The sequence below is a fragment of the Arvicola amphibius genome, chromosome 6 (assembly GCF_903992535.2).
Source record: "Arvicola amphibius chromosome 6, mArvAmp1.2, whole genome shotgun sequence".
Lineage (NCBI taxonomy): Eukaryota > Metazoa > Chordata > Mammalia > Rodentia > Cricetidae > Arvicola > Arvicola amphibius.
In genome coordinates, this window is record NC_052052.2 from 80777180 (window position 1) to 80804331 (window position 27152).

At 43.0% G+C, this 27152-nt stretch overlaps 1 protein-coding gene across 1 annotated transcript in view; it reads right to left on the bottom strand.

Moving 5' to 3' along the window:
- The window catches only part of Pappa (pappalysin 1), a 231629-nt gene that overhangs the window by 63062 nt on the left and 141415 nt on the right, over positions 1-27152 (bottom strand). Inside the window, exon 10 of the mRNA XM_038334912.1 lies at positions 23283-23476. Coding sequence (XP_038190840.1) covers positions 23283-23476 — 194 coding nt within the window. The remainder of the gene's footprint in view (positions 1-23282; positions 23477-27152) is intronic.

Genomic DNA, 27152 nt, shown 5'->3' on the forward strand with positions numbered 1-27152 from the left:
TTGCGTTCTTAGCTGCCTGTCTCCCCACAGAGTGTGGTGAAGCATGACCCTAAGCTGTGAGCTAGGGGTCATATCTCTGCATCTGAAGCATCCATGGTCAGAGAATCAACTAAAGTGAACAAACCCTTCTTATTACTTAAATACGATTTCCTCTTATCTCGTCAGCTTTATCAGGACTAAGCAAGTCATTAGCGGAACATGGTGTTGTTATTTTGTTCTCTTATTGTTTCTATTTAGTTGTGTGTTTCTTTCAGGCTGGCTGTAACCCCAATCAGGGACAGTCAATCCAAATCAGAAAGGCACAAACGAATCCAGCTGAACTTTGCCCAAGACTCTCAGCCGACCTTGAAATCGTCTGTGTTGCTAGGGCGGTGGAGAGAAATTGAGACTCAGATCCTTAAGATCTTCCTGCCTTTATTGACATTGCATGAATTTACCTACCCAACAGCCTACACTGAGGGTGCAGGCATGTCAGGCTCACCTGTGCTGAACAACACGCAGCCCTGTGGAAACACAAGTGTGAGTGCTGATTTTATGGGAATGTTCTCTTTTCAAACACATGTTTTTATCCTTCCAAAACACAGCAAGTCTAACTCCACAGAGAGATCCTGACAATAAAGATTGTCATTTTGTTGGATTTTCTGTTGGGTACATATACATTACACATTTTCCTAGTCTCTTAGACTCTCCAGCACCACTCCAGGGTCTCTGTCCTCTCCTCTCCTCCTTCTAGGGTCTCTGTCCTCTCCTCTCTTCTCTAGGGTCTCTGTCCTCTCCTCTCTTCTCTAGGGTCTCTGTCCTCTCTTCTCTAGGGTCTCTGTCCTCTCCTCTCTTCTCTAGGGTCTCTGTCCTCTCTTCTCTAGGGTCTCTGTCCTCTCCTCTCTTCTCTAGGGTCTCTGTCCTCTCATCTCCTCCTCTCTAGTGTCTGTCTTCTCTCATCATCCTCATCCCTCTAAGTTCTCCACTGTGACTGACTCCATGTTTTTTCCAATCTTTCCCAACCTCCCTTGACTAATTCAGTGTTCATGTCTCTGAAATCTAGTGAAGGGCCATTCTCTTTTTCCTCTTAATATTCTAATCTTATAGGGCAAATTGAATGATTGTGGTTGCAATTGGCTCTCTCTCCGTAGAGTTGTGCAGGAACTAAGCACAGCAACACTTCCTTCTCGACACATTAGTGTGTCTTCTTCTCTCTTCTTTTGCATGTTTCATTATGTTGTGGAAGACAATAAGGATACTCTAGAAAAAAGCTTGCAACCTCTAGGCTTTAGGTCTTCAGAGAGAGATAAACATGGACTTCTCTGGAGCTCAGTTGCTCTGTAATTCCCATCCCTATGTTCACTCAAGCATTGATTACCAATGAGAAAAATTGTTGTGACATCCTACAGGTCTATAATCAGATGGATGGATTAAAAAATGTTGGGGGCATACATGTAAGGGAATGTTATTTACCTTTTAAAAAGGAGAAAACCCTGCCACCTTCAATAAAAACGAACCATGAGGACATAATACTTCGTGAAATAGGCCTGTTTCAATAGTGACCTTACTATTATGAAGGTAATCAGCCACTTCATGATTGAATTAGATGCCTCCTCCACAGGAGGGGACTTATGCCTCTTTCTATGCCTGTCAAAAGCCAGAGGATAGAAAGAACTCGTAATGTTCCTGGGTTATGGGAGAGAATCTAGTGCTGTTGTTTTGATAAGTGGAAATGGTATCAAGCTGCCTTAAAAATATTCCTGTTTAGGCCACGAAATTAGTGACACTTCTTTTGTGATAAGCTTTTTCTGCAGTGGGTAGTGGTTAAGGCAAAGACTTGTAAAATCGCAAATGGTCAAAAAGCCTAGAACAAGTGAATGCTGAATCCACCCTGAAGTGGAACCTAAATCATTCTTCCAAGGTTCCAAGAGCATTGCTGAAGAGTGAATGGAAAGAACATGAGGGGGAAGTTGGGGAGCAATGCTGTAAAGCTAACTTCTGAATTTGACAAAGTTATTGGATTTACAGACTACCTACAGCTGTGGGTACCCTCATAATTCCTGTATGATAGATATTGGACCTGCCATTTTTATAATGCATAGGGCAAAGGCTTGTGGTACCCTACCCCTCACCAAGAGACTATGGGAAATTAACGAATGTTGGTGGAGTGTCATTTTCTTTAGGAATATAACACTGATAAGTTGTCCATAGTCCAGTAAATAACCTCCCACTGATGATTGTGAAAGCAACATTCATTACTCTCAATGAAAAACAAAACAGAACACATATAGTAAGAGGTGCCTTATTGTTCAGTGAGAGATCAGAGAGGGTGAAAGGGGAAAATGGGAAGTAAAATTATCAAATATGTACTTGCATGAATTTGTCAAAAGAATAAAATAATTTAGAAGTTACAAATAAATGAATTAATTTTACCGTAGACAGACAAATAGCACATAACTGCACACATAAGAGGCACATAAACTAGATTAAAAGACTCAAAGATGCAATGGTGGGTACCAAGACTTTAGGAGAAAAGGAATGGTTAGTTGTTTATCAAAGGACTTGTAGTTCAGTTAGCTGTAGTTCATGTAGTTCATGAAAGGGCATGGTTCACCACTACCATTGCCTCAATCACTCCATATTCATTCCCCTTTTCAAATAGAAAAACCAATCACATCGCCTTCTCCTTACAGCCTACCCTGTGGCCAGTTGATGGAGATTCCCCTATATGCAAATAACGAAGACCTTTGAAAGCAATTTTCTGACCAGCTGTTCTTTCTCTTCATTCACCAAGCAGGAGTTCCATGTCCGCTGTGGTACTTCTTTGTCACCAATAGACTCGTTTTTGTCCCAAAACTCATGAACTCCCTGTCATTCTGCCTACTCAGATTCACACCCTGCCTTTCCTTTGCCTGTTCTGTGAAACAGTACACATACTTCAAAGCCAGTCTCGAATAATACCATTCTTCTAAGAGCTCACCCCACAGCGAGAATTAATTGTTGCCCCTCTGTGTCTACATAGCTACTTGTGTGTACTGTAGTTATAACACCTGTCCATTAGATTAGAGTTACTCAGAGCCTAGCCCCATCCCATTCGAGTCTGAAGATTTCAAAGTTGAGAATGGTGTTTTATTTTATACCCACATAAATCCCAGTTTATTCCCTAGAACCCAGGAAATGATAAGCACCTGTGTTGGAGGCCACAGCAGCATTAGTGACATATGCAGTCACCTGTTCTAAGCCTTAAAGGTTTTCAAATACTCTTTATAAATCTGAGCATACTCATGAATATCTTGCATATCACCATAGAACCTTCACCTGGCATTGGATGGAGAAAATGACAGAGCCCCACACAGGAGCACCGGACTGAGCTCCCAAGGTCCTGATGAGGAGCAAAAGGAGGGAGATCATGAGCAAGGAAGTCAGGACCGTGAGGAGTGCGTTTACCCATTGAGATGGTGGGACAGATCTAACAGGAGACCACCAAGTCCAGTTGGAATGGGACTGATGGAACAGGGGACCAAACCGGACTCTCTGAATGTGGCTGACGGTGGAGGAGGACTGAGAAACCAAGGACAACGGTGATGAGCATGAAATCTACAGTATGGACGGGCTCGCCGTGAGCCTTGTCAGTTTGGTTGCTCACCTTCCTGGACTTAGGGGGAGCTGGGAGGACCTTGGACTTAACATAGTGAAGGGAACCCTGATGGCTCTTTGTCTTGGAGAGGGGTGGAGTGGGGGTATGGGTGGAAGGGAGGGGAGGGAAGGGGGAGGAGGAGGGGAGGAGATGGAAATTTTTAATAAAAAAAATGAGGGAAAAAAATTAAAAAAAAATAAATCTGAGCATAATAGTGAATTACTGTAATCTCATCACTCCAAAGGCTGGGGCATGGGGATTATAAACTCAGTGCTAGTCTGGGTTACCTTATGAGTCTGATGTTTTCTGAGAGGACAAAAAACAACAGACAAAGAAAATACCCTCTATGTGCTGAATCTTAGGAGGTAGAGGTGGCAACTTGTATATGTATCCATTTCATACACAAGAAAACTGATGTCCTAACTTATTTTCCCTAAGTCCTAAGTAGTTTGTGGTAAAACCATGATTCAAATCTAGATCAAAATCAACCTATATTCTAAACCACAGATGCTCCTTTGAAAAGGACCTATCTATGCCTACCATTTATTTGAGGATATATTGAGAGAATGGATATATCTATATCAGATGAAATTTAAGTCCCAACCCACATAGACCCAGTGCTCAGAACCACTCCTATCTGTTCTGGGCACTCAGGAAATAGAAACTGCCTTGACAGACCAAAGCAGGCCTTTGCAGATCTGCCCTGGAGTACGATGAGGTGACGGCATGAGCCTGGGTTACTCCGGAAGAGGCCTGCCTCCTAGGAACAACTCAACTGCTCAGTTTCTGACCCTCACCCTTCCCGCTTAGAGAAAAACAGGGTGAGGTGAATTTATTTCCTAAGGACTTTGGTTTTGACAAGCTGCCAGTTTTAGATTCCCAACCTCTTCCAAGTGAATGTCCTAGAAGAAAGGGCTGACTAAAGCCAGCAAACAAATCCTCAGTATGAACTAAGTGACTATCCTGTCAACCTCTGAGACTTACAGGTCCCACGCCTCTGCTATTCAGAGACTGACTGCTAATCTCCAGTTACTTTGCCTAGCAAAGATAGCAATAGGGAAGTTCAGAGGTTTAGTGCAGCCATCCTATCAAAGTGTTTTCTGATTTCTGCTTTCTTTTCTTTCCATTTCTGTGCTTACAACTGCATCCTGTCGCTGAGCTGGGGAAATTTGTCACCTAGATCTTGAGATTCCAGGATGTCTCACCTGAGAAGGTACTTAGAAATCCTTATGCCAAATATCTCATTCTATAAGGAACAAAATAGTGAGATGTGGGGAGCCTAGTTTGAAGATGCACAGTGATCTCTGCGGCCTCTGTGATAGTCCATCAGTCATCCTGGAGGTAGCTGGAGATGTCTGTATGAAGGTCTGAGACTCTCAGACCTGCCTGGAGTTAACTCTCATCCACTCCACGTATGCCAAAGACTACATCTAGCACCCGCCTCCCAATCCCCTGCATTGCAGAAAGCTGTTTTCAATTAGAGGAGTTAGTGATGTTTTGCTTTCAAAGGCTTTCTAAATCCAGTTTATCTTCTACCTACTCACAATGTACACAAAGAAGAGGAAATGAAGGGAGAACAGAAGGACAGACGTTCTGGTATTTTCCTGCACAGGAACAAGCCATGAGATTTCCACAGAATTCTGACTTTACAGTTCTCCATGCCCACTTGTCAATCAGGGAAGGTAAGAAATGACCTTCAAATCTTTAGCCTATCCTCCCCAATTTCCACTTTCTACCCAGAGGAAGCTGTGATGGGCTTCATAAAACAACAGAAGAGAGGGAAAAGGTAGGAAGTAATGTAGGGTATCCACTGACACCAACACTGCTGTGTGCCTGCAAGTGTGTACACGACAGCGTGGCCAGGCAGTGTGTACATGACAGCGTGGCCAGGCAGCTGTCTACCAACACCGCTCACTACAGTTTATGTGAAATGTAGTTTCCTTAAAGCTATGCTTCATCTTTAGGCTTGCAGTCCCATAACCAAGATATAAACCATCAAGATCTCAGGGTCCTGAGGGGAAAAGACCTGCTAGGAGAGAGCCCACCACCCAGCCACAGCTGAAAGGGGCATGGAAACCTGGACACAGCTCAAGGAAAATGAACCTGCCTCCCTAAACACAGCTTTGCTCCTTTCTCCCCGCTCTGTTGCCAGATGGAATGGGCACCGACTTTTAAATATGGTATGTGCATATAGGCTGGTGGTCCATCAAATAATCTCATTTCCCCCTGTCATAACTATGGAGAATAAGCATTTGGTTTCCCATTTCAGAGATACAGGCTTTGATGTTCGGGATGATACTGGTCAATTTACCACACCAAACTAGTCTGACTCAGTGTCTGTTTCCTTCCTTCCTTCTGACTAGCATTTCCCACACTGTGGTTTTTCTCCTGCCTCTCCAATTCTCCCTGTCTGCACTTGAAGGATAATGACTGGCCACTTTTTCACCAGAGTCTAACCTGGGTCATTAGGTAAGGCTCACTGAATACTGAATATTGAATTGATGTGGTTTACCCAAAGCCATATATGACCATTGGTAATGCACTCAATCTAGGGGTCCAGGTCACTAAGGCCTAGACCACTATACAGAGATGCTGTTGCAGATAAAGTCCATGTAATACCAGAAAGGCATCAGGATGCCTGGATAATTCCAGAGCTGTGAAAGTCACAATCTAACTCATGTTACTTTGATACGATAAAATATGTAATGGCAATACTCTCCCCAATAAGGATAATTTATCAAAAACCTATTTGAGTGTTTTATTTTATTAAAATATTTATTTTTTTAAAACTATTCCATAAGAAATCAATTCGAGTTACCCTTATCTCCCAGATAAGGAGCATGTTGATGACTGTAGTCTAATGGCCTTGAGCCTGCTGAAGCAGTTGAGTGGAAACTATGTTATCATTGTGACCATTCTCAGCCCATTCCCCAGGATGGGCATCACTAACTGAACTCTGCTCCCTCCTCCATTGTTCTCTGGCTGTTGTTTCTTCTTCCTTCCTCTCCTCCTCCTGCTCCTCCTTCTGCAACTCCTCTTCCTCCTCTTCCTCCTCCTCCTCCGCTGCTGCTGCTGCTGCTGCTGCTGCTGCTTCTTCTTCTTCTTCTTCTTCTTCTTCTTCTTCTTCTTCTTCTTCTTCTTCTTCTTCTTCTTCTTCTTCTCCTTCTCCTTCTCCTCTCCTCTCCTTCTCCTTCTCCTTCTCCTTCTCCTCTCCTCTCCTTCTCCTTCTCCTTCTCCCTCCTCTCCTTCTCCTTCTCCTTCTCCTTCTCCTTCTTCTTCTTCTTCCTTTTCTTCTTTTGTGGCTTTTCAAGATAGGGTTTCTCAGGGTATCTGAGAACCTGGCTATCTTGGAACTCACTCTGTAGACCAGGCTGGTCTCAAACTCACAGAGATCCATTTGTCTCTGCCTCCCAAGTGCTGGGATTAAAAGTGTGCGCCACCACAACTGGCTCTCTCGGTTATTTTAACAAAATGCCATGGAGAGATACTCCAAATTGATCAGAACTGACCTAAGTGATGAAGCCAATTAGTCCTTGGACTTGAGCATTAACTCCCTATGGGCCAGACTGAAGTCTTCACCACACATTATCAGTATTGAGAACAGACTAAGTCCTAAATAGGCCCTGAGAAAGTATTAGCAGGATGCAAAGGCAAGCTTGGGACAATAATACTTCACATAGGTGAGATCAGTTGACCCACACAATGAGCAAATGTAACATCCCATCCTGATTAAGAGCTCCCACCACCTGCAGAACAACATAGACCCCTCTCATACGGGTAGTTTTCACAATTTCTAAGCTCATTTTTACTGGGATTCTCTACCCCTGATTCTCACGCTGACCCACTAAACATGGAAACTTGAAAGGCAATAAAGGGTTAAGAGATGTACAATGCAACACACATACATACAGCTCCAATTTCTTCCTCCAACTTCCGTTCTTCACACTTAATAGCAATGGAGAAGGAAGAGGGATGAGGAGCTGGCTTTCTTTCACCGACCATTAGAAACAATTATCACTTTCCCCAGGCCTGCTGAGCACTTTCCCCTTTGATGCCTGCCTTAAAGAGATAGAGAGAAGGGGAGGGGTGGGTTGCCTTTCTTCCAGTCTGAGGATTTATTATATGGTGTCAACAGAAACTCAAGCAAAGAAGCATTTCCGGTGTACAGGACAGAGAGGTGCTTCCTTCGCCCTCCTAAAGTTCTGGAAATAACAACAGACCTCTGCCTAGAAGATGCTTCCCAATAAGAACTTGGCATTTTAAGCCCTCCAGCCTTGTTTCTGCGCAGGCTTGAATAGTACCTCATTATGCATGTACCCCCCCTCCCCCCCGCCACAGGGAGCTGTCCCTAACATATTATGCCTCAGAGATCCAATACAGGCCAATCTTGCTCCTCTTTACATACACAAAGTCTTGTAATTTGGTGTGCAAGTTTTTGGTGTGGTTATGACCAGGAGGAAAGGTGGGCTTTTGCCATAGAAATTACTTAATACATGGTTCTCTGTCCCTTGCTTAGTTACAGATGGGTTAACCAAATCTCATGGAGGAGATATGTCTCTGAACCATTGTTACAGAGCTGATTACTGGAAAATGACTGCATACTTGGTTGCTATTTCTTAGAAAGTGGCTTTGAATTCCTAATGGACAGAGAAATGGATATCTCAACTGTCTAAGAAAATAGCCAAGACAGTATCCATGAAGTTGAGCACACTAGTTTCTTTTGTATCATTTACTAGCCAACTTTTATGTTCCAAGCACAGTCTTCATGGTCTTGGGGATATGCTCCTCGATGCTTTGGGGTTCAGAAAGGATAAAAAGCATGCCAGGGCCTTACCTGTCAAGGGCCTGAAGTCTGGGTATGATATCTGTTTGTGTTTCCTACCTCTGATCTATTCCATTCTACTGGTGGGGAAATCAAAGCTTACACAATGTAAATGATGCTCATAGCAAGGCCAGCTACAATAGAAGTGTGATATCAGATATCACCCCCATTTTCTTCAACACTTCCTTCCTGTAAGTAGGGTAATTCATGTTCTATTTTTTCAGACAGTCAGAGTAAACAATCACAATAACAATGACAGTAATAATCAATATAATTCCAGTTCGCAGTTTAAGGTACAGGAAATGTTAGTTCTCGTGTGTCCTCAGTATAGGGTTGGTGTGCTCTCCCTACATGCAGACAAGAGCCAGGCAGTAGCCTAAGCCCATTCTGGACACTGGCTTTTAGAAGGCTGGATGGTGGCTCAGGATTCTCCAGCTAGTAAATCCTCTAACAAGGCAGAGCGATTAGTGTCGGATGTGGTGTAGGCTTTTGTGCAGCTGACAACTGCGGCCATGAAAAGCCCGTCCGTGCGGGCTTATTTCACAGAGGCCCTCCCAGGCTGCCCCGGCTCTCTAATTATGCCACTCACCAGTCACCCAGGCTTGCCTCTGAACTCCTGACCCAGTACTGAAAGACTGGGGATCTCATTACTAATCTCTTAAGCCACCTAGTTCTCCAAAATACATCCATTTAAGTTGGAGGCCAAGGTTTCAGGGTGGGAGGTAGAGAGAGAGAAAGCCTGGCTCTGGGGCTTCTCATGGCATGACCATGATCTCCTCCTGGAGCCTCTGTCCCAGTTCATGGAGCAGCTGGTATGGCTGGGTGACTCAGTGCAAGGCAGCCTTGCCAAGGATCAGTGTCTGAGCTACACTAGAGCATTTGGCTCCACCTGTTTGTAATTTCAGGGGTGCGGGTTGGGGGGACAAGGGTTGTGTTTGTTTTAATTATTATTATTATTGTTGTTGTTGTTGTTGTTGTTGTTGAAAAGGAAGAAAAAAATGAACAGAAACTGCTAACATCTGGAGGCTGCCCTTCAGTTTATGTAATCTCCCACAGTAGACCACGAGATTCCCAGTCTATCGTTGATGATGGATGATAGGTGGCCCCAGGGCTCATGTACCACTTTCAGGACTAAGATGCTGTCAGGCTAAAGCAGAAAGGTGAAGGACTACCTTGTATTTCCAATAGAGAGGGAGAAACGTTATGGGTCTTCATAAATTTAGGTTTTCTTTTGGAAGAGTCAGCTGACCTTTCTTGTGTTGAAAAGAAAACCTTTCTCTTATATTATTTTTATTCTCTCATTCATTCACTTCTCAACTAACATTTATTTAGCTCTTATTATGGTCTAAGTTCTTTATTCCCATGATATATGTGAGAAAAATGAAACCCAGAGGAAAATACCAATAGAGACTTATGTGTTTTCCCATTTTCAAAAATGGTCCCAACATGGGAAAGAAGAGGCTGAAGAATTAAATGTAGACATACATAAAAAATGGGTTAGTTTTGGCTTCAAGATTTATATAAATGGGCATGGGCAGCAAGGTGCTAAGGCCAGATCAGAAGTACAAATTTCTCATGTCAAGTAGACTCTGGAGATAAAGAAAAAAAGCAGCTTAAGAAGTGGAAAACTGAGCCACAGCTGAGCCACGACAAACACGACAAAACCAGTTTCCCAGATGTTGTCAGTTGCATAAGCACGAAGGATGAAGGTCAAGAAGCTGTGCTTTATTCTGCATACAGCTCCCAACAAAGCATTTTTGGAAAAAAAAAATCTATTTTTTGTGTTTTCTGATATTTCTTCTTTTAGAATTATACAGAAAGCAAATTTCAAAAACTCTAGGTCATGATACATGACCAGCACATATTGTATAAACATATGAAACTTTCAAAGCCAGAAATATTTTAAAAATCAGTATAGACTCTGAACCAGATCAAAAGGTTTCTCTTTACTTCTATCCAGAATACACACTGGACACTAGAGAGGAGAATATACACAGTAGCTGGTATCCTGAGGCATCACCTGATACAGATAAGAATCAAGAGTTGTGCATTTTCCTTCAGAACTCTAAGACGGTGGTAGTCCTAAAGAAAGAAGGCATTGAGAAGACTCTATGAGCAGACCACAGCAGAGAAAGCCATGGTGCTAAAACAAGATGACGCAGTATCTTCTGCTCTCAGCCTGGTAGTACAAGACTGCCTATTTAAGATTTAAATACGAAAGCTAAAATTACAAATCCAGTTAACTTTAATTAAAAAAGAATGATCTCATTGGCCTTCGAGCAGAACTGGGAGTCATAGCCAACTCTAGATCAAAGCCCTAGAGTGAGGAAATCCTTACCACCCAGCTCAAAGACAGAGCGGCAAGGTTGTTAGACCCCTTCAATCTCCTCTCTACTTTTCCCTGAAAAGCCCTTGGATGCTCATGGGTTAATCAAGAAAGTGATGACCACATCCGAGCTCCATTCCTGGTCACCTAAACCCTTGATTGGGAATAGCTAAGCAGTGGTTAATAGCAGTCTTGACCACAACAGTCAATTCAGAAAGGTCAGAAGAGTGATTTTTCACTTCAAAACATGTGTCCTAAAAGAACACGAATTTCTCAAGTTCATAAAACTGGGAGTCACCAGGTTGTTTTTGTTTTTGTCCCTCTCTGCCTTCTCCAGCCCTGCTAACGAAGATCTGTGTTATACAAATTTTATTTGGGATGAAGCAAAAGTCACAGTGCTTGTAGAGAACTCTGGCCATATATGACCACAAAGCCAGGTTGGGCATATTTGTTCCTGGGATCCTCCTTCCTACTTTAGCATGTGGGCTTTCTGATGTCCTACTAGAGATGCTACATGCTTGGCTTTTTTTCTCTTTGCTTTTTTTAAAACTTCAATTCTTCTGGAAAAAGATTCCAAGGATTACTTTAGTGACATGTACAAGGGGCAGAGAATGGAGTTACTGAAATTGCTGACCAAGCCCCTATGACCTTGTGGTTTGAAGAAGTACCTCTGTATTTAGGAGAAAAATGGGTATCATGACTCTTTGGACTGAGAGATTTCAGAAACAGAGATAGTAGCTGTGATCAGCAAGATATGAAGCTTTTGGGGTTCCTCAGGTGCCCTGACTTTCTTGTCTACCAGTTCATTGGAAGAGTCTCTGAGAGATGGGACCTGCCAGAATAATACTTTCACCATTGGCCAAAGCAGCTTGCATTTGTGCACACTGGCATTATGTTTGGGATCTTACAGAAGAACTCCTCCACTTCCCTTACACCTGACTCATTCTTGACTCTTTCCACAGGACAGAGGAAGCTTGACATATTTTGATGTCAAAATTTTGCGTTTTGGAAGTTCAGCTTTTGCCACTCACTGATTGAATGACTTCAAACCAGTCGCTGCCTGTATTTCCCTACTGCAAAATGAGATGACTTTCTATTCTGAAGATAGGACAAAGGAATTGAAAGAGTTCCTGAGCACACACAGGTGTAGGCACACCAAGCACAATAGAATGTTTTTCCTTTCTACCCCTTTCTTCTTCTTATGCTTTTTGGGGCAATATCTCTAGACAGTCCCAGTTCACCTTTGGGCCAATTGAAAGCTTCTTAATGTAATTCTTCTGTAAACTAGTGAAAATTATACAAGCTGCTTCATAGGATGTGTGGCAGGTTTGAATGTGAACACACAGTATAAAGTGCCAGATAGAATTGTTACCCTGAAAGCCCATCACAGTCTGTGCTCATTATTAATTCTGTTGCCATTAGTACCTGCTGTTTACTATTGTGATAACATCATTCCTTCTTACATTTGTCTTTATAACCCATAATCCCTTTTCCCTCTACATTTCCTTCTTTCTTCCTTCCTCTTCCTCTCTCCATCTTTTTCTGTCTCTTACTCCTTCACACCCATCAAGGCATAGCCTCTTACTGGGAGACCACTCTATTTCTTTCTTTCTTTTTTTTTTTTTTGGTTTTTCGAGACAGGGTTTTCCTGTAGTTTCTAGAGCCTGTCCTGGAACTAGCTCTTGTAGACCAGGCTGGCCTCGAACTCAGAGATCCGCCTGCCTCTGCCTCCCGAGTGCTGGGATTAAAGGCGTGCGCCACCACCGCCCGGCTGGGAGACCACTCTAAAAGTGATCCACACTTCCATGATCTCTTTAGGAAGCCACTCATGGGGACTTTCTTGATACCTGATCTCTCCACAGTATCAGGAGGCAAAGAAGCAGAGACTTTTCCTTAAATCTAAGCCTCCAAAATTTATTTCCTACTGTCTGTGTAAAGCCATTCATAAAGGGAATGTTTATTCTTTAACCTTTATTATAATTTTATGACAATATTAGATGGCCAACAACAGCAAGGAAAAGTTTGCAGGATGTAAGGCAGGGTCCAATTCTGAAGGCATAAAGGAGCGTAAAGCTCTTCTTCTTTCTTATCTTCAGATAAGCATCATCATCATCATCATTTACCAAGTGATAGTCATCAGGTGATTAAGAAGGCTAAGCCTGCTCTGGCCACCTGTGCATTCACAGGGAATTATGACCCAAGCATTCAATTTACCACTTCCTGACACAACTTGTCGATTCAATCCAGTCACAAAGGAAATGCCCTATACATATGTAGTTTATACTGGTGTCATTCAATAAATACAGAAACATTTTTTTCCAAAGTATGAAGAGTTCTCCAAGTATGGAGAGTCAATGCTAGGCATTGGAAATAACTAAAGACAGACGGTAGAGCTCACATCCTTAGCTCAACATTTGTTTATTTGCTATAAAAGTCCAATGTTAATTGCAAGAATCCTAGACCCTGAATTATGGCTAATAGACTTTAAAATGTGCCACAAAAAGTGATGCATCTCTCTACAGGAGGAAAGAAAACTCTCATCCGGGTCATCCGTTCTGCCTAAATCCTGCCCTTTAAGGTACATAGAAAAGTGCATACCAACTGCACCAGGCCTTCCTGCTACACAGCTGTAGACTGTGAGAAAGGATATAGAAAGCTTTAGAAACAAGTCCTGATGGCGAGCAGCCAGGTCTTCTGAACATAGGAGAATGTATTCTAAGAACAAAATCCTCTCATGAGAGCAGGTGCAGACAAAGGAAGTCAGTCCATCGTACCTCATTCTGGGGAAGACAGAGAGGTTCGGACAGCATCTTGGGAAAGGTGGCACGGTGTAGCATGCAAGGGGGTTGAGAGCTAGAAAGTGAGAGGTTCTCCTGCCACAAAGTGTGCAGCTCTTTGATAGACTTCCCTTCCCTATCTGGGAAATGGGTGTACAATTCCACTTGGAGTTGTAATAATTTAATTTAATGAATGGACTTAGGGGGCATGCCAAGTGCCTTGTAGCATCTCACAGTCTCTAAGAAGTCACTTAAATTTAAATAAACGAAACCTATACCGTCATGGTTACATGAGTCACATTTTATGACTTGGTGTCATAGGTGGCTGAGGATTGCTGTGTAAGACAGGGCCAGTGTAGGGCATTTCTATCCAAGTAGGATGTTCCAGTGGACAGCTCATTCATCTGCAGCTCTCAATAATGACACAGTTTTGTTTACTCTCAGACATAGTTGTGACTTTAGCCTCTTGATATGTGTCAAGCAATATTCTTCCTTGGTTTGCATTCAACTGCTGTTCTGTTTCTGCATCTCCTGCTTTTAGGTGGTGAATGCAGGTTTGGGTATCACCCAGGTAGCCTCCATACTCCCTAAAACAGTATTTACCAGCAGAACAGACCTTGTCCAAGCCCATGTCTCTCTAAGGATGGGCATACTCTTTCTCAGGAAGGGGAAAAATCACACACACTAATCAAATGTCCCCTTCTACCAACTATACATAAAGGCCTAACTTAAGGAAAAGCACAGTGGGACACAGAAGATGTATGCTTCTCAGTAGCAGTAACTTCCATGGGACGCTTGGAGCCCATTTCTCTTTGGAAACTGAATATGTTCAAACATATCTAGGACTTGTTTGTGCTTAGGACTAGTTGAGGAAATTGAAATTTTAAGAATGCTACATAGTCAAAGTGAAAGTAGAAAGCCTCTTCTGGTCTGATTCTACAGATTACACTTTGAAACTGACTTTTCAAAAGCAGGACCTGGAGGGAGCCTTAGAGTGGAGCTTGGGGGCCTTGAAAAGCAAACACGAACAAAGGAGCATGCACACAAACAAAACCAGAATCCTGGGCTGAACCAAACCCCAGCTCCCTTCACAAGCTCCTTCTTCATGCCTGCCTTGTGAAAGTTTAATTTCAGATTAGAGAAATGAGCGTGTGGTTTGGGCGCAGAACTCAATACCACCAAAGGAGCAGGCTCGGCAAAGCCTTACTGACACTTCTTCCTAAGTGTGTTACAGCCCAGTTTCACATGCTACTCAGGTAAAGAACATGGAGCTAAATTATACAGCAAAGGCCATGTTGGCTAAGGCTGGTGAAACCATGTAAAACAAAGCAATAGCATGGAGGGGAGGGGGAAAGAGAGAGGGAGGGTGGGATAGAGAGAGAATATTAAATGCTTACAGAAAGGCACAGTAAAGGATCTCTGAGGAAGTCTAAGCAAAGGCAAGCATGGAGGGAGGATCTGGTCCTGAAGTTGAAGTAGAGAATACAGGCACCAGGATCAGGGTGGGTCAGGCTTGGATGGAGGACATAAACAAAGCCCTGGAATCTTCCTAGATGAGCCGTGGAGAAGGATGGCAAGAGAAGCGTCTGATATCCACAGAGCACTCCAAGAACTGAGCCTCAAGCCACAGATTCCTGCTTGCTCTTGGCCTTTAAGTCAAATCCTCTGGCATCTGTGTAATAGAGGCTCACTCTTGAAGCATGCCCTCGGGGCTACACATGGCACAGTTCTTGAGGGTTAATCTATGCTTGGTGCCTGCCCGGAAGGGTTGGCTCACTCTCTGTTTCTTCTCTACCTGTCAATATTTTGTTCTCCTGTCAAACGTAGTTACTCTAGTACCAAATGTTTTATAGGGAATGAGGTGGGAAATTAATTTAATGCCCCGTAGGAGGCAAACATGTACTGTGTACTTGGTGTGTTAGCTCTTTGCACCATCAGACCGTAACACAGAGAGGATGGCCTGCCCTTTTTGCAGGTGAGGGAAACTGAAGGTTGTAAAAGAGAGGTCCTTTGTCAGATGTCACAAAGTTGACAGGTACACACCCCAATTTTTTTTGGCTGTGATGCTTAGGCAATGATAATGCAACAATGAAGCCATAATACGGCCTCTTTATTTACTCCCAATGCCCACCACAAAGAGAACTAATTCCATGCTTACCTTCCAAGCCAACTCACCCTTCCTTCTCAAAGCCCATCCTGCCAAGGTTAACTCATATATCAGAGCACTTCCTCACCGTATGCTTTGCCACAGTAGAGGGTCTCCTGGCATTATCCTTCTCCCTTGAGAGTGGTGGCCATATTGTATATCTCCGTGCCATCCCATTGCTAAAAATGGTACTTCAGAGAGGTTGGACACAAGAATCACTCCATAAGAATGGGAGGATGGGGAGGTGCAGGAATCTATTTAGTGAAAGTCAAATCTTAAGTGAGGTAAGACTTGGGAACTTTCTAAGTCTCTAGCCTCTCAAATGTCTGTGCTGGAAAACCAAGATTTAAAAATCTATATTCTAGGACTGGAGAAATGGCTCAGTAGTTAAGAGTACTGGCTGCTCTTCCAGAGGAGATGGATTCAATTCCCAGACCCTACATGACAGCTCACAACTGTCTATACTTCTAGCTTCAGGTATATGAGGCACACATGCACAGACACACATCAGGCAAGGTATCCATATACATATATTAATAAAAGTAATTCTAAAGTAACACCATGTGTTATTTTAAATCATGTATGTTCCTCAGTTGCAAAAAAAAGTAACAGGAGACAACAGCATTTCTGAAAGTGTCTGTTATCTGAAGGGAAATCGCATGCCACATAATCTCACTCCTACCTTGAAAAACAGAAATTATATGGGGATCAGCGGTCTGACTTGACTGATGTCACATAACCAGGAAGCAAAGGGAAGCAAAGGGCCCTAGACATATTCTATTTACAGATGTCAATTAGTAGCATTTGTTTCAAACTTTCACCACTAAAATATTTTCAGATGGAATTCCAAGTCCAAACACAATGCCAGAGTTTCATCTTCTGTAGAAGGGCAGAGGAGTGAAGGGTGGAGAGAGAGGGCTGGGAAGGAAACCAGGAGCATCTCTGAGAGCTTTAGCACAAGGTCTGATGGGCTTAAGAGATGACAACTTGGGGACTCCATCTTGTGCTCGTTTTGGAGGGAGTTGGGTGCCCCACATGAGTGGACAGGCTGTAACAGAGCACGGTACTTTCTGTTCTGTCCCCTCAGATGACTTGCACATGTGCTCTTGAACAATTATTCCGAAACCACCAGGAGAAAGCAGATCCCTTGGGCCTTTGGGGAAACTACTTGGAATCTATCTGCTCCAGCATTTCAGCATGTTCCCTTTCCCTCTCCTTCCCCACCATTGGCAAAGGCTGCCCCATTTTACTAATGAGAAGAGCTCAACGCTATAGTTGAAGGCAGGGACAAGGAGGGAAGGGATAGACAGCTTCTGGAACTGTCTCCTCAGCATTAGGCATGGAGGCCAAGATTTCTCCTTGTTCTTCACAAATATTATTGTCTAAGTAGCACTGGGGAAATGCTTCCCAGTACAAGATTTTCGAGTGGAGATGTTTTCATGTTGACACCTGTAGTAAGGTAGAAGTAAACAGGGAAGAGTGGTGTAGGCGAGGATTTCACGTCTCTGAGCCAGCTTCTTCACTTTGAGAGACGCTCGTTGTGTTAGGAGGCAGCTGTGGAGTACACAGGAAATGAAGTGCTTCATGGGGTCTGGCATACAGGACGGCTTTAGAAGGCACTATTGCTATTCTTTCCATCTCAGCTTCTCTCAAGTTCACCTCATGCTTAAAGCCTCAGAGACGCTCCCCACAGCTGTGGGGTAAAGAACAAACTCCAAGCATCTGTGGTGTCTCTGAGAACCCCTCCTGACTCGTTTTTCCTGAGGTTTTGCTTTCTTATCAGCCTTCTTTTTTTATACTTTTTGTGTGCCATTTGTTTTGTCTCTGTCACTGTCTTTGTCTCCATCTCTCTTTTTTCCATAGACAACATGTTCTTCATGCCCATCCCTTGTCCTGTCCCTCATTTTACCCTTCTTAAGACAAGATCTCCTGAGTAAATTGGAGCATGGGGTTCTTGGGAGATGGTTGAAGGGAAGGGGAGAGGCAGGGCGGGGAGCAGAGAAAAATGTAGAGCACAACAAAAATCAATAAAATAAAAATAAAAAATGTTTCAGCTCAACAATCACTTCCACAGAGATGTGTCTCCCAGCCTTTTTCTGGGGCTCCCTGTCTAAGCATTTCCTCCATAGCATCAAAGTGTATATATGAAGATGGTTTTCATTTCATTTTTCCTTTTACACATGCACATGCCTGCAGAGTCATACGCATGCAAGTGTGTGTGTGTGTGTGTGTGTGTGTGTGTATGACACAGACTAGTCTCACACTCTCTATGTAGTCAAAGGTGATATTGAATTTCCAATCCTCTCTTCTCTCAGTGGAGATCAGAATGCCAACATGCCCAGGCAAAATGCAGAATGATTTCTGACCCTTGTGCTCAAAGAACCCAGGATGCATCTAGCCCTTCACTTTGGAGATAAGGATGCAAAAGGACACTAGTGGATTCCCCACCATCCTGACAAAGATTGTGGCCATCAAGGATGTACAGATTTCATGATTATCTTTTCTTGGTATTTTGGGGTTTCCTGTGTATAGCTTGTAAGAAGTGCTAACTTGTGAAAGACGGTGCTTCCCTTCTTTTCTCTTCCCTCCTCCGGCAATAACCAGGCACACATTCTAAACTTTACTAAGGCCTCTTTTTAACCTGCAGGGATAGGGACTTGAAGTGCTCGCTCTGCTTTTTTTTAGTGTTCCCTTATACTGTAGACATTTTAGAAGGCTTTCTGAAAGGTCAATGCTCAGGCTAAAGGCACAGAGGCTGAATGTGGTGTGTATACACAATGGTGTTTGATTTCATTATAAAGAAGGAAAACAGAACTAAAGTAATCACATTAAGACAAATGAGTTAGAGTTGGGAGGATAAATACTGAATGTTTTCCCTAGAAAATGGATCCTGCATAGTGTGTGTGTGTGTGCGTGTGTATGTGTGTGTGTGTGTGTGTGTGTGTGTGTGTGTGTGTGTGTAATTATATACCACATTACAAGAAAAGTAGAGGAGGAGTAACAGGTACAGGAAGTGACAAGAAGAAGGAAAAAGGCGGGAGTTCAGAGTGTGAATACAACCAAAGTAAATGCTGTCCATGAATGGAAACATCTTTCTGAAAGCCACACTATACCAATAAGGTAATTACTGAAGCAAGAGTGGAGGCAGAGGTTGGAAACCTCAACAGGAATATGGAACAACTGAGTGGTATTTGATGCAAGAGATCCCACTTTCTTGGCATTCTTGAAATGCGCAGGACAGACTAGATGACACAGAAAGCATTCCTTCTTCCAACCATTTTCCCACACCCAATTCAGAAACAGGTATGAGCTGCTTAGTCTGCATCTGGGCTCTTACCCAAACACAAAGGCCTGTGTCCCAATTTGGTCCTTGCCAGACCTTAGCCCAAATCCTTAGTGTGTTCATCTGTAAATGGAGACCACTAATCCTGTTCGGTGTGGAGCTAGAGGAACTTGGTAAACATTGTTTCTATGATTTATCCTAGATGTTCGACAAGTGGGCACAGGATTTTTCCACACAGCATGCTGACTGTGATCCCAGCTGGTATAGTAAGATGGCAACTGTGTGTTTCCTTTCTTGGAGAATTTCCTCTGGATTTTACACCCTGAGATCCTTGACTACTATATCAGGTGAATATACTTTTGGGGTGTAATAGTTAAGCTCTCAGAGAGCCTTGGCTTTCTGTAATCCCTGCAAGAACACTGTGAATTCTAGACAGTTAGAACTTCTCCGTGGGTTTAGACAGGAGGAAGTAGCCTTAGGTGGAAGCTCTGGGAATCAGAGCACAAGGAAGGCATACCTGCTTTGTATTTTGGCAGCCTTTGGTATAAAGCATTAGAGAAATGTGAGGCATGGAGTCAAAGTATGAATAAGACAAGATCTTTGCAAGCACTTAAACCAAACCAAACCGAACCATTTCTAAGGTTCCCAGAAGAAAGATAACTTGATTCTCTTTCTTCCTTTCAGTTTTTGCTCACTTACAGGAACTTCTTGATTCCAGCTGGGTCAGGAAGGTGCATGCCCCAAATATCCAAGGAATGTCTCTTATTATAGGAGATTGGGCCCCATTTGCCAGACCGGGAAGCTTTGATATGTCTGATAATATTTGGATACAAGACTCAGCATTCAACGGAAGTTTTACTATAACCAAATTTGGGAAACTTGCTTAAGGAGAATGGGGGAGAGGGACTGGAAATCATTAGAAGTGGCAGGGTTATGAAAAAGCAAAGCGCAAGTTTAGATTGGTATTCTAATCTCACAGAACACAGAGTTTTCCTCATTCTCACTAGTCACAAGCATGTGCAGAACTGCTCTGATGCAGCTATAATCTGGAGACAATTCTCACACCTATGTCTTTACACAGCGCAGAGGTTAGAGATTGGGTCTTAAACTTTCATGGGTACATAGAACCAGAAAATACCTGAGCTTTTATAACACCACAGAAAGGCTTGCAGAGAGTGACATAAAGTTGATTGTAAAGGGGAAGAGGGAATAGCTATTTTTTTCCATAATCCCTAAGGTCAAGCTTGTCCTGGTGAAGATGGCAGACTGCAGATGAGGGAGTGTGTATGGCAGGGAGTGGAAACAGCCACCATTACAAGAGAATATGGTTCTGCTCTGAGAGGATTTGAGTCATCTAGAGCTTTACCTGTTTTCCTGGAATCCAGAAACTCCCCACATTGGGTATGGCCTCATTGTTCTAGGCTTCCACTGTCATTTTCTAAAACATTCCTTTATGATTAGAATCTTTGCATACAGGTTACATACTGATTTAGAAGACCAGTGCACATCCTCCAGGGCTCCAAGGTAGACAAGAGATTGTTCACCATGAAAAGGTGAGGTAGTTGGCTATGTGTGTATGTTTTGCATGATGGGCAGAGAAATTCAGCTACTACTGACTCCTTTACTTCTGTTTTAATGTATTTTATTTGGTCAGTGTCTGTACTGAGATCTTATGGGCCTATTCATACTTATATATGTGGGGGGCGGGGGTATAAGGGAAAAAGATGAGGAGGGGTTGGAAGAATGGATAATGAGGAAGGAGGAAAAATCAAAAGGAGGAGGGGAAGAGAGTGAAGGGAGAAGAAAATCATGCCTAAGGAAGGAGAGGGATCCAGGGAACACCTTTCTATTTTACTCCTCAATCTAACTCTCAAGAGCCTCCGAGATCCACCTCACGCCATCAACGTCTTCACTAGAGACACTGACAGGGTGAAAATGAACTACTAGGCTCCTCTAATCACTGACCAAGGTAATGAGTGGCATAGCCATGCTTTCTCCTTGCTTGTTGTCATAAGGGAGCAATATCTTCAGAAATAGGGCTTGCCTATATGCTGCCTGTGTGAGTGCATGTCTATTTGTGTGCACATGACGGTACCTGTGTGCATGGGCAGATGTATACATGTGGGTAAGAACATATGTTTTTAAGTAAGGAAACTGGGGCACTGTTGTTCTGTACCCTCCAAGCCTTCGTTTTCGTTTTCCTGATGCTATGTCTAGGCTGCACACACTGACCCTGTATACTCCAGTGAGGCAACCTCATTATGGCAAATTTCGTTACAGCTGAAGTGTCCTTGTAACAAAGACTATATCCAAGCTCAGAGTAATGGAACCTAGTCGATTTCATTAAAATAAAATTGGTAACAATGAATAATTCAATAGGACGATTTTGTTTCCTCCTCTCCTCTTTATAGATCGAGGAGTTAGTATTTATAATGATTTTTTAATTGGATTCTTGTTTAGTTAGAACTAATCAGCCGTAATTCTTGACAGCCTTCTCCCTACAAGATTGGATTAATTGTCCCATGAAAGTCCTTTTTTTCCCCAAATGAGACGGGGAATTTTTTCCTTTAGCTCACATGACGAGCAATAATCTTTGGATGGTTTTAAAGCACAGTTGCCCCTGCTCCTACTGTGTTTGAAAGGTTCTTAGAGTATTAATAATTCCCACCTTTGAATGGCATTTTTTTTTTTTTTTTTTGGTTTTTCGAGACAGGGTTTCTCTGTAGCTTTGGAGCCTGTCCTGGAACTAGCTCTTGTAGACCAGGCTGGTCTCGAACTCACAGAGATCCGCCTGCCTCTGCCTCTGCCTCCCGAGTGCTGGGATTAAAGGCGTGCGCCACCGCCGCCCGGCTTGAATGGCATTTTTAAAACACCTCTAAGAATGGGATGCTAGCTGAATTTTCAATTCCTGCATCTTTGATGTGATGGAGAAACAATGACAGGACATCTCTTGGCCTCACTTGTGAGTAGGTGTGTGTGTGTGTGCGCGCGCCATGCATGCACGTGAGCATTTACAATCAAAGCAAAACTCAGACAATGCTGGCGCCTAGCGTTATCTACGTGCTGGCCTTTGAAGATGGGGAAAGATGAATGAAGCCTAGTCTATTCTCAGAGCTGTGGCAGCCCACTGTGGGAGGCAAGAGAGGACACAGATAAGTCACTTGAAGTTCTCTGTGAAGGAAGGACCATGCAGGCGAGACCAAGTGCTGAGTCATAAAAGTAGAAGGGGGTTGCTGACCCATTCCTTGCTAGGCTAGCACTGCACATGGATGGCACCAGGGGATCCTGAGTACCAGCATCTTTCCACTCTCCTGAGGGAGCATCTACTCACACATACAAGTGAGCAAGTAAAAAATTCAATAATAGGAGCATAAGTAAGAGAGATGAGGAGAGATGAAATAAAGGTGAAAATGAATAAGTGCTACCTTACACCACACTCAACAATTCTCATAGGACCCCAACCCGAGGCCCAGTTTCTCTTCATCTAAATTTGAGTTGGACCTCAGTGAATTTGAAATAAAAAAGCCATAGAGAGGGATGATTGAGAAACATGAATCATCTGCAAAGTGAGGAGATGGATTAGCTTCAGAAATGACCACTGTGCTGGCCCTGTAGAAGTGCTGACTTGTGTCTCTGAGAAATGGGAGTCTCCAAAGAAGGCAGGAAAATTGCAAAGGAGGCTCTAGGGAAGCACAGCCATCCCTAGGACCACATAAGTCCTGGCAGCCCCAAAACTCTCCACCGCTCATCTAGGCTATCAGTCCCCTGTGGGAGAGCAATGTCATACAAATAATGTATTAGGGGACTTGGGAATGAGTCCCAGCTTCATTGAACAATGTCCCTGGGGTGCAACAAGCTAAACACCTATTTTAAATATGGGGGGAGTGGAACCCAGAAAATTGGAGAGACTATAAAGGAAATCTGGATATGGTTGCTCTTCATTCAGTAAGCAGACAAATTGAGAGTTCCTGTTAAAAAAGAAAAAAAAAAGGCTAAAGGTTTCACTAATAGTTCTCACCCCCTATTGAATTCCAATGGTATATTCAAAACAAAGTTCTTTCCTGTATCTAAGTCTTAATAAAAAGAACATGGGGCACAGCTGTTGTTCCCATGATGCTTTCATCCCCTCCCCTTCACTGCTGCATGCTGTATCCTTAACCAGTGGTACTGAGCAGGTGCTCGTATCACACTTGGCTGAAGAAATGCTCAGGTGGACATGTCCTATGACGCTGTGTTTGAAGTGGGTGCCTTGAGAGCCACAGCTTAGAAAAAGGGAGCCTTCAGCAGGAACCCCCCCAAATTAGGAACTTACCTGGGATGCTGCTGGTTGCCCGATAACAACCCAACCTGGGCACTGCTGGTCTTGATGGGATACTGAAGCATTGGAGGCCCACTGGTCCAGGAAACCGTGGGGTGTGTAGACACCACAGTCTTTAATGCTAGTTTTTTGTTCAAACTCTTCACACATCCCATCCCCATCATGGAAATAGCACCGGCTGGGTTCGTCTGTGGGAGATTGACATAGAAAGGGGGACAATAATAAACATTTGTCCTTTGGCTTTAGCCAGCAGCAGCTGCTGTAGAACAGAGCATCCAAACTAGAAACTGTTGAACCTATGGTCCTTAGTCACATTAGGATAGTCTTCTTTAGCCTTAAAGGGGAAAAAAAATTAAAGGAAGTCCTATTATACCCAAAAGCTTATTCAGTGGTTCTCATCCTGTGAATCAAGACCCCTTTGGGGTCTCATATCAGAAATCCTGAATATAAGATATTTACATTACAATTCATATCAATAACAAAATTAGTTATGAAGTAGCAATGAAAATCATTCTGTGGTTGGGGGTCACCACAGCATGAAGAGCACTGTTAAAAGGTCGCAGTGTAAGGAAGGTTGAAAAGCACTGGACAAATGCAACTGGCAGAGATCGTGCTGAGTAATGAGCACATGCATGACTCCATTTACAGAAGGAGTAAAAACTGGAGAAACCGAGAGCAGAAAATGCAACGGGGAATCTAGAGGGACGGTAGTGGAAACTGGGCAATGACGGAGAGCAAATTATCAACAATGAAAACGCTCTTGCAATTTGGTACACAGGTTGGTGCTTATGGCTGACATAGCTGACTGCACACCTGTAACACTTTGAGAGTAAAGAGCATGCTATTACGTCTGAACAACAGGCACACAGAAATTTACCATTCTACCTTCTAGAAAGAAGCTGGGATCATGGGTGTGGGGAAAGGACTTAAATTTTTCTGTTGTTATCTGTAAAGGGAGTCATTGCATTCAGGGACAGCAGAACTTTGAGTCTCTTCCAAGCCTCCGAATTTCTTGTTTATTTCTGCAAACACTTTACATGGTAAAATATTATCACACATGCCAGAATAAGTCTATTCATTATAATTTAATTATTGAATGGTGGGTGTGAGCCCACTGAAAAGTCCAGTGACCAGCACGTCAGGTACTTCTAACATGGACAGAATACAAGGTCAGTACTTCCCACAGCTTCACAGTGACCATGGGCAATGGCCAATTCAGATACAATAAAACTTAAGATCCAACCCAAGGGAAATTCACCATAAATCCAATCCCAATGAAGGGGGCTGCCGGGTGGTGGTGGCGCACGCCTTTAATCCCAGCACTCGGGAAGCAGAGGCAGGCAGATCTCTGAGTTCGAGGCCAGCCTGGTCTACAAGAGCTAGTTCCAGGACAGGCTCTAGAAACTACAGGAAAACCCTGTCGTGAAAAAAAAAAAAAAAAAAAAAAAACAATGAAAGGGACTGTAGAAAATTATATTGTCCAACTCTCCGCCAAAGAGACAATGTCTATAAAGGTGAGAAGTATCAGCATTGCTCTTTGTGCCTAGCAGAGAGATATTGTCTATACTCAGTATTCATAGAATGAAAACACATGATTTTTTAAGGATAAGATTATGAGGTTAACTAACTTGGGCACCACCTTTGTCTTCCTTCAATGTAAAGACAGAGGGAGAAATTATAATAAGATTGCATAATATCTACTTTTTAAGATGACTTAATTTATTCCCCAAGGCAAATAACCCTTTCAGTACAGCAAAAAAAATTGTCCTAAAGGCTTACGTCTTTTTAGATTTAAGATCATGATAAATCTGATTAGAACCAGAATCTGAGAATGGAGGGAGATATAGACAGACACAGTTAGGAGAAGAGTTACCTGGCTAGATAGTATTGTGGATTATAGACAGGTAGACCAAAGTAGTCAGAAGATAGAGAAGAACTAGCATTAGCAAGACAAAGGTTCAGACTGCTGAGATGCTCCAGTGGGGAAAGACAGGACATCAAGCCTGGTGACCTGAATTCAGCCCTCCCACGTGGTGAAAGGCGAGAACTGACACCTCCAAACTGCACCTAACTTTCATACATGAACCCAGAAACCCCCTTTATCCTGTTAAGTAAATACATGGAATTTAAAAGGTTTAAAGAGAAAGGAAGTCTGATGAAAAGGAGTGAAAGGGAGAGCAAAAACAAATGACTGAGGAGAGGAAGGGAGAGACGGAGGGAGGGAGGTGAGGAGAAGGAAAGAGAAAACGACCACATCTCATTTCTTCTCCATCATTATGCTGACAAAGCTATTGTGAGTCTCTTTTAAAAATAACATCCGTAGAGTCTGCTATTCAGCTTCTCCTGCTCCTAGTGTCCTAGGGGAGCCTCTCTACTCCATCCGCCAGGGTTTTGTCTGGGGAATTCTCTTACTTTCCCAAGCTCTCTGCCTCAAGCAGTAAAAAGAACAGGGTAAGGGACTGAATACAAATGCATGGCCAGGAGAAACAAAGAGAGCAGTAACAGCAATAAAATAAACTGGGCTTCTTGTTTCCATTGCATCAATTTCCTTAGTGTCCCTTGGAAGCTTTACGTTGAAAGGGGAGCTGGTTATTGTACAGAATTTAAAGTCTACAGCAAGGGCAAATGATTACCCTGCCATCCCACCTTCTGTGTAGCAGCCAGGTGACATTTATAATAGCATATATTCCACTGGAAGGGGAAAGGGATATTGTAAATGTTGAGAGGAGAGAGAGAGAGAGAGGAGAGAGAGAGAGAGAGGAGAGAGAGAGAGAGAGAGAGAGAGAGAGAGAGAGAGAGAGAGAGAGAGAGAGAGAGAGAGAAGAGCGCTAGAAAACGCAGCAGACTTTCAACAAGTATTTGTGGAATGAATAAATGACTAAACTAGAGAATCCCTGACATGCACATTCCTACTGAGACTTTGGAAGTTTTCTTTAGACTTTACCTTAAGATGAAGGATCAAAACTGAGACACAAGTAGGGACTGGTTTGCAGTGGACCTTCCACTAAGCAGTCTGTTTTCAACATCTAACCTCATCTTCTCCTGCCAAAGAGGAATTGAGCATTTTGGATTCATCACTATACGTGATGACAGATTTAGAAATCTGTCTGCCCATCGAGAACACTTGATGAAACGGACAAGGCCAACCTTCCCAAACTGTGTTTTTACAAGGTGAAACTTTCTCCTTGTTTGGAGGAAGTAATCTTAGTTTCAAGACTGCAAGGCACATGGACAGGCAATTCATCAGCCCTATATAGACTTATTGTTCAGTTTTTATCTGTATTGAATGTCAAAATAAGATACTTTTTCCCTGAATCCCTAAAGCATATGATAAAGACCTTTTTGAGGTAGGCAGGCATTGTTTCACCCACTGCAGCTTTGAAGGCAAAGTCTGGAGACATGAGACAATTTTCACTAGAATATAGACCACACTACTATGGAAATTTCCTAGGCATGAAGTGGCACTCTGGGTTTGAGCTAACTAATGATCTGATTCTGCTTATTTGTTAATGTTACACTTGATATTTTGCCTTTCTATATCTCATGCTAACTTTTGGGGACTCAAGTGTCTGGACCAGACATTCCTAAGTGATGGGATCATGAAAAACTAAAAGTTATCAATGTAGAATGGGGACTGGTATGGGGGGAGGCTGATAATGCTATGGGAGATAAGAGGGGAAAGGGAGCATCCCAATGTGCTTCTTAAAAGATTTCTTTCTGTTTTTATTTAGGCATATACACCTGCATGACTTTATTTGCACCGTCAGCCTGCAGGAGGCCAGGGGCAATGAATCCTCTGCCACCAGACTCCTAAGTGCTTGTGAGCCATCTAACATGCCAGTCCTCAGCAAGAGCAGTCAGAGC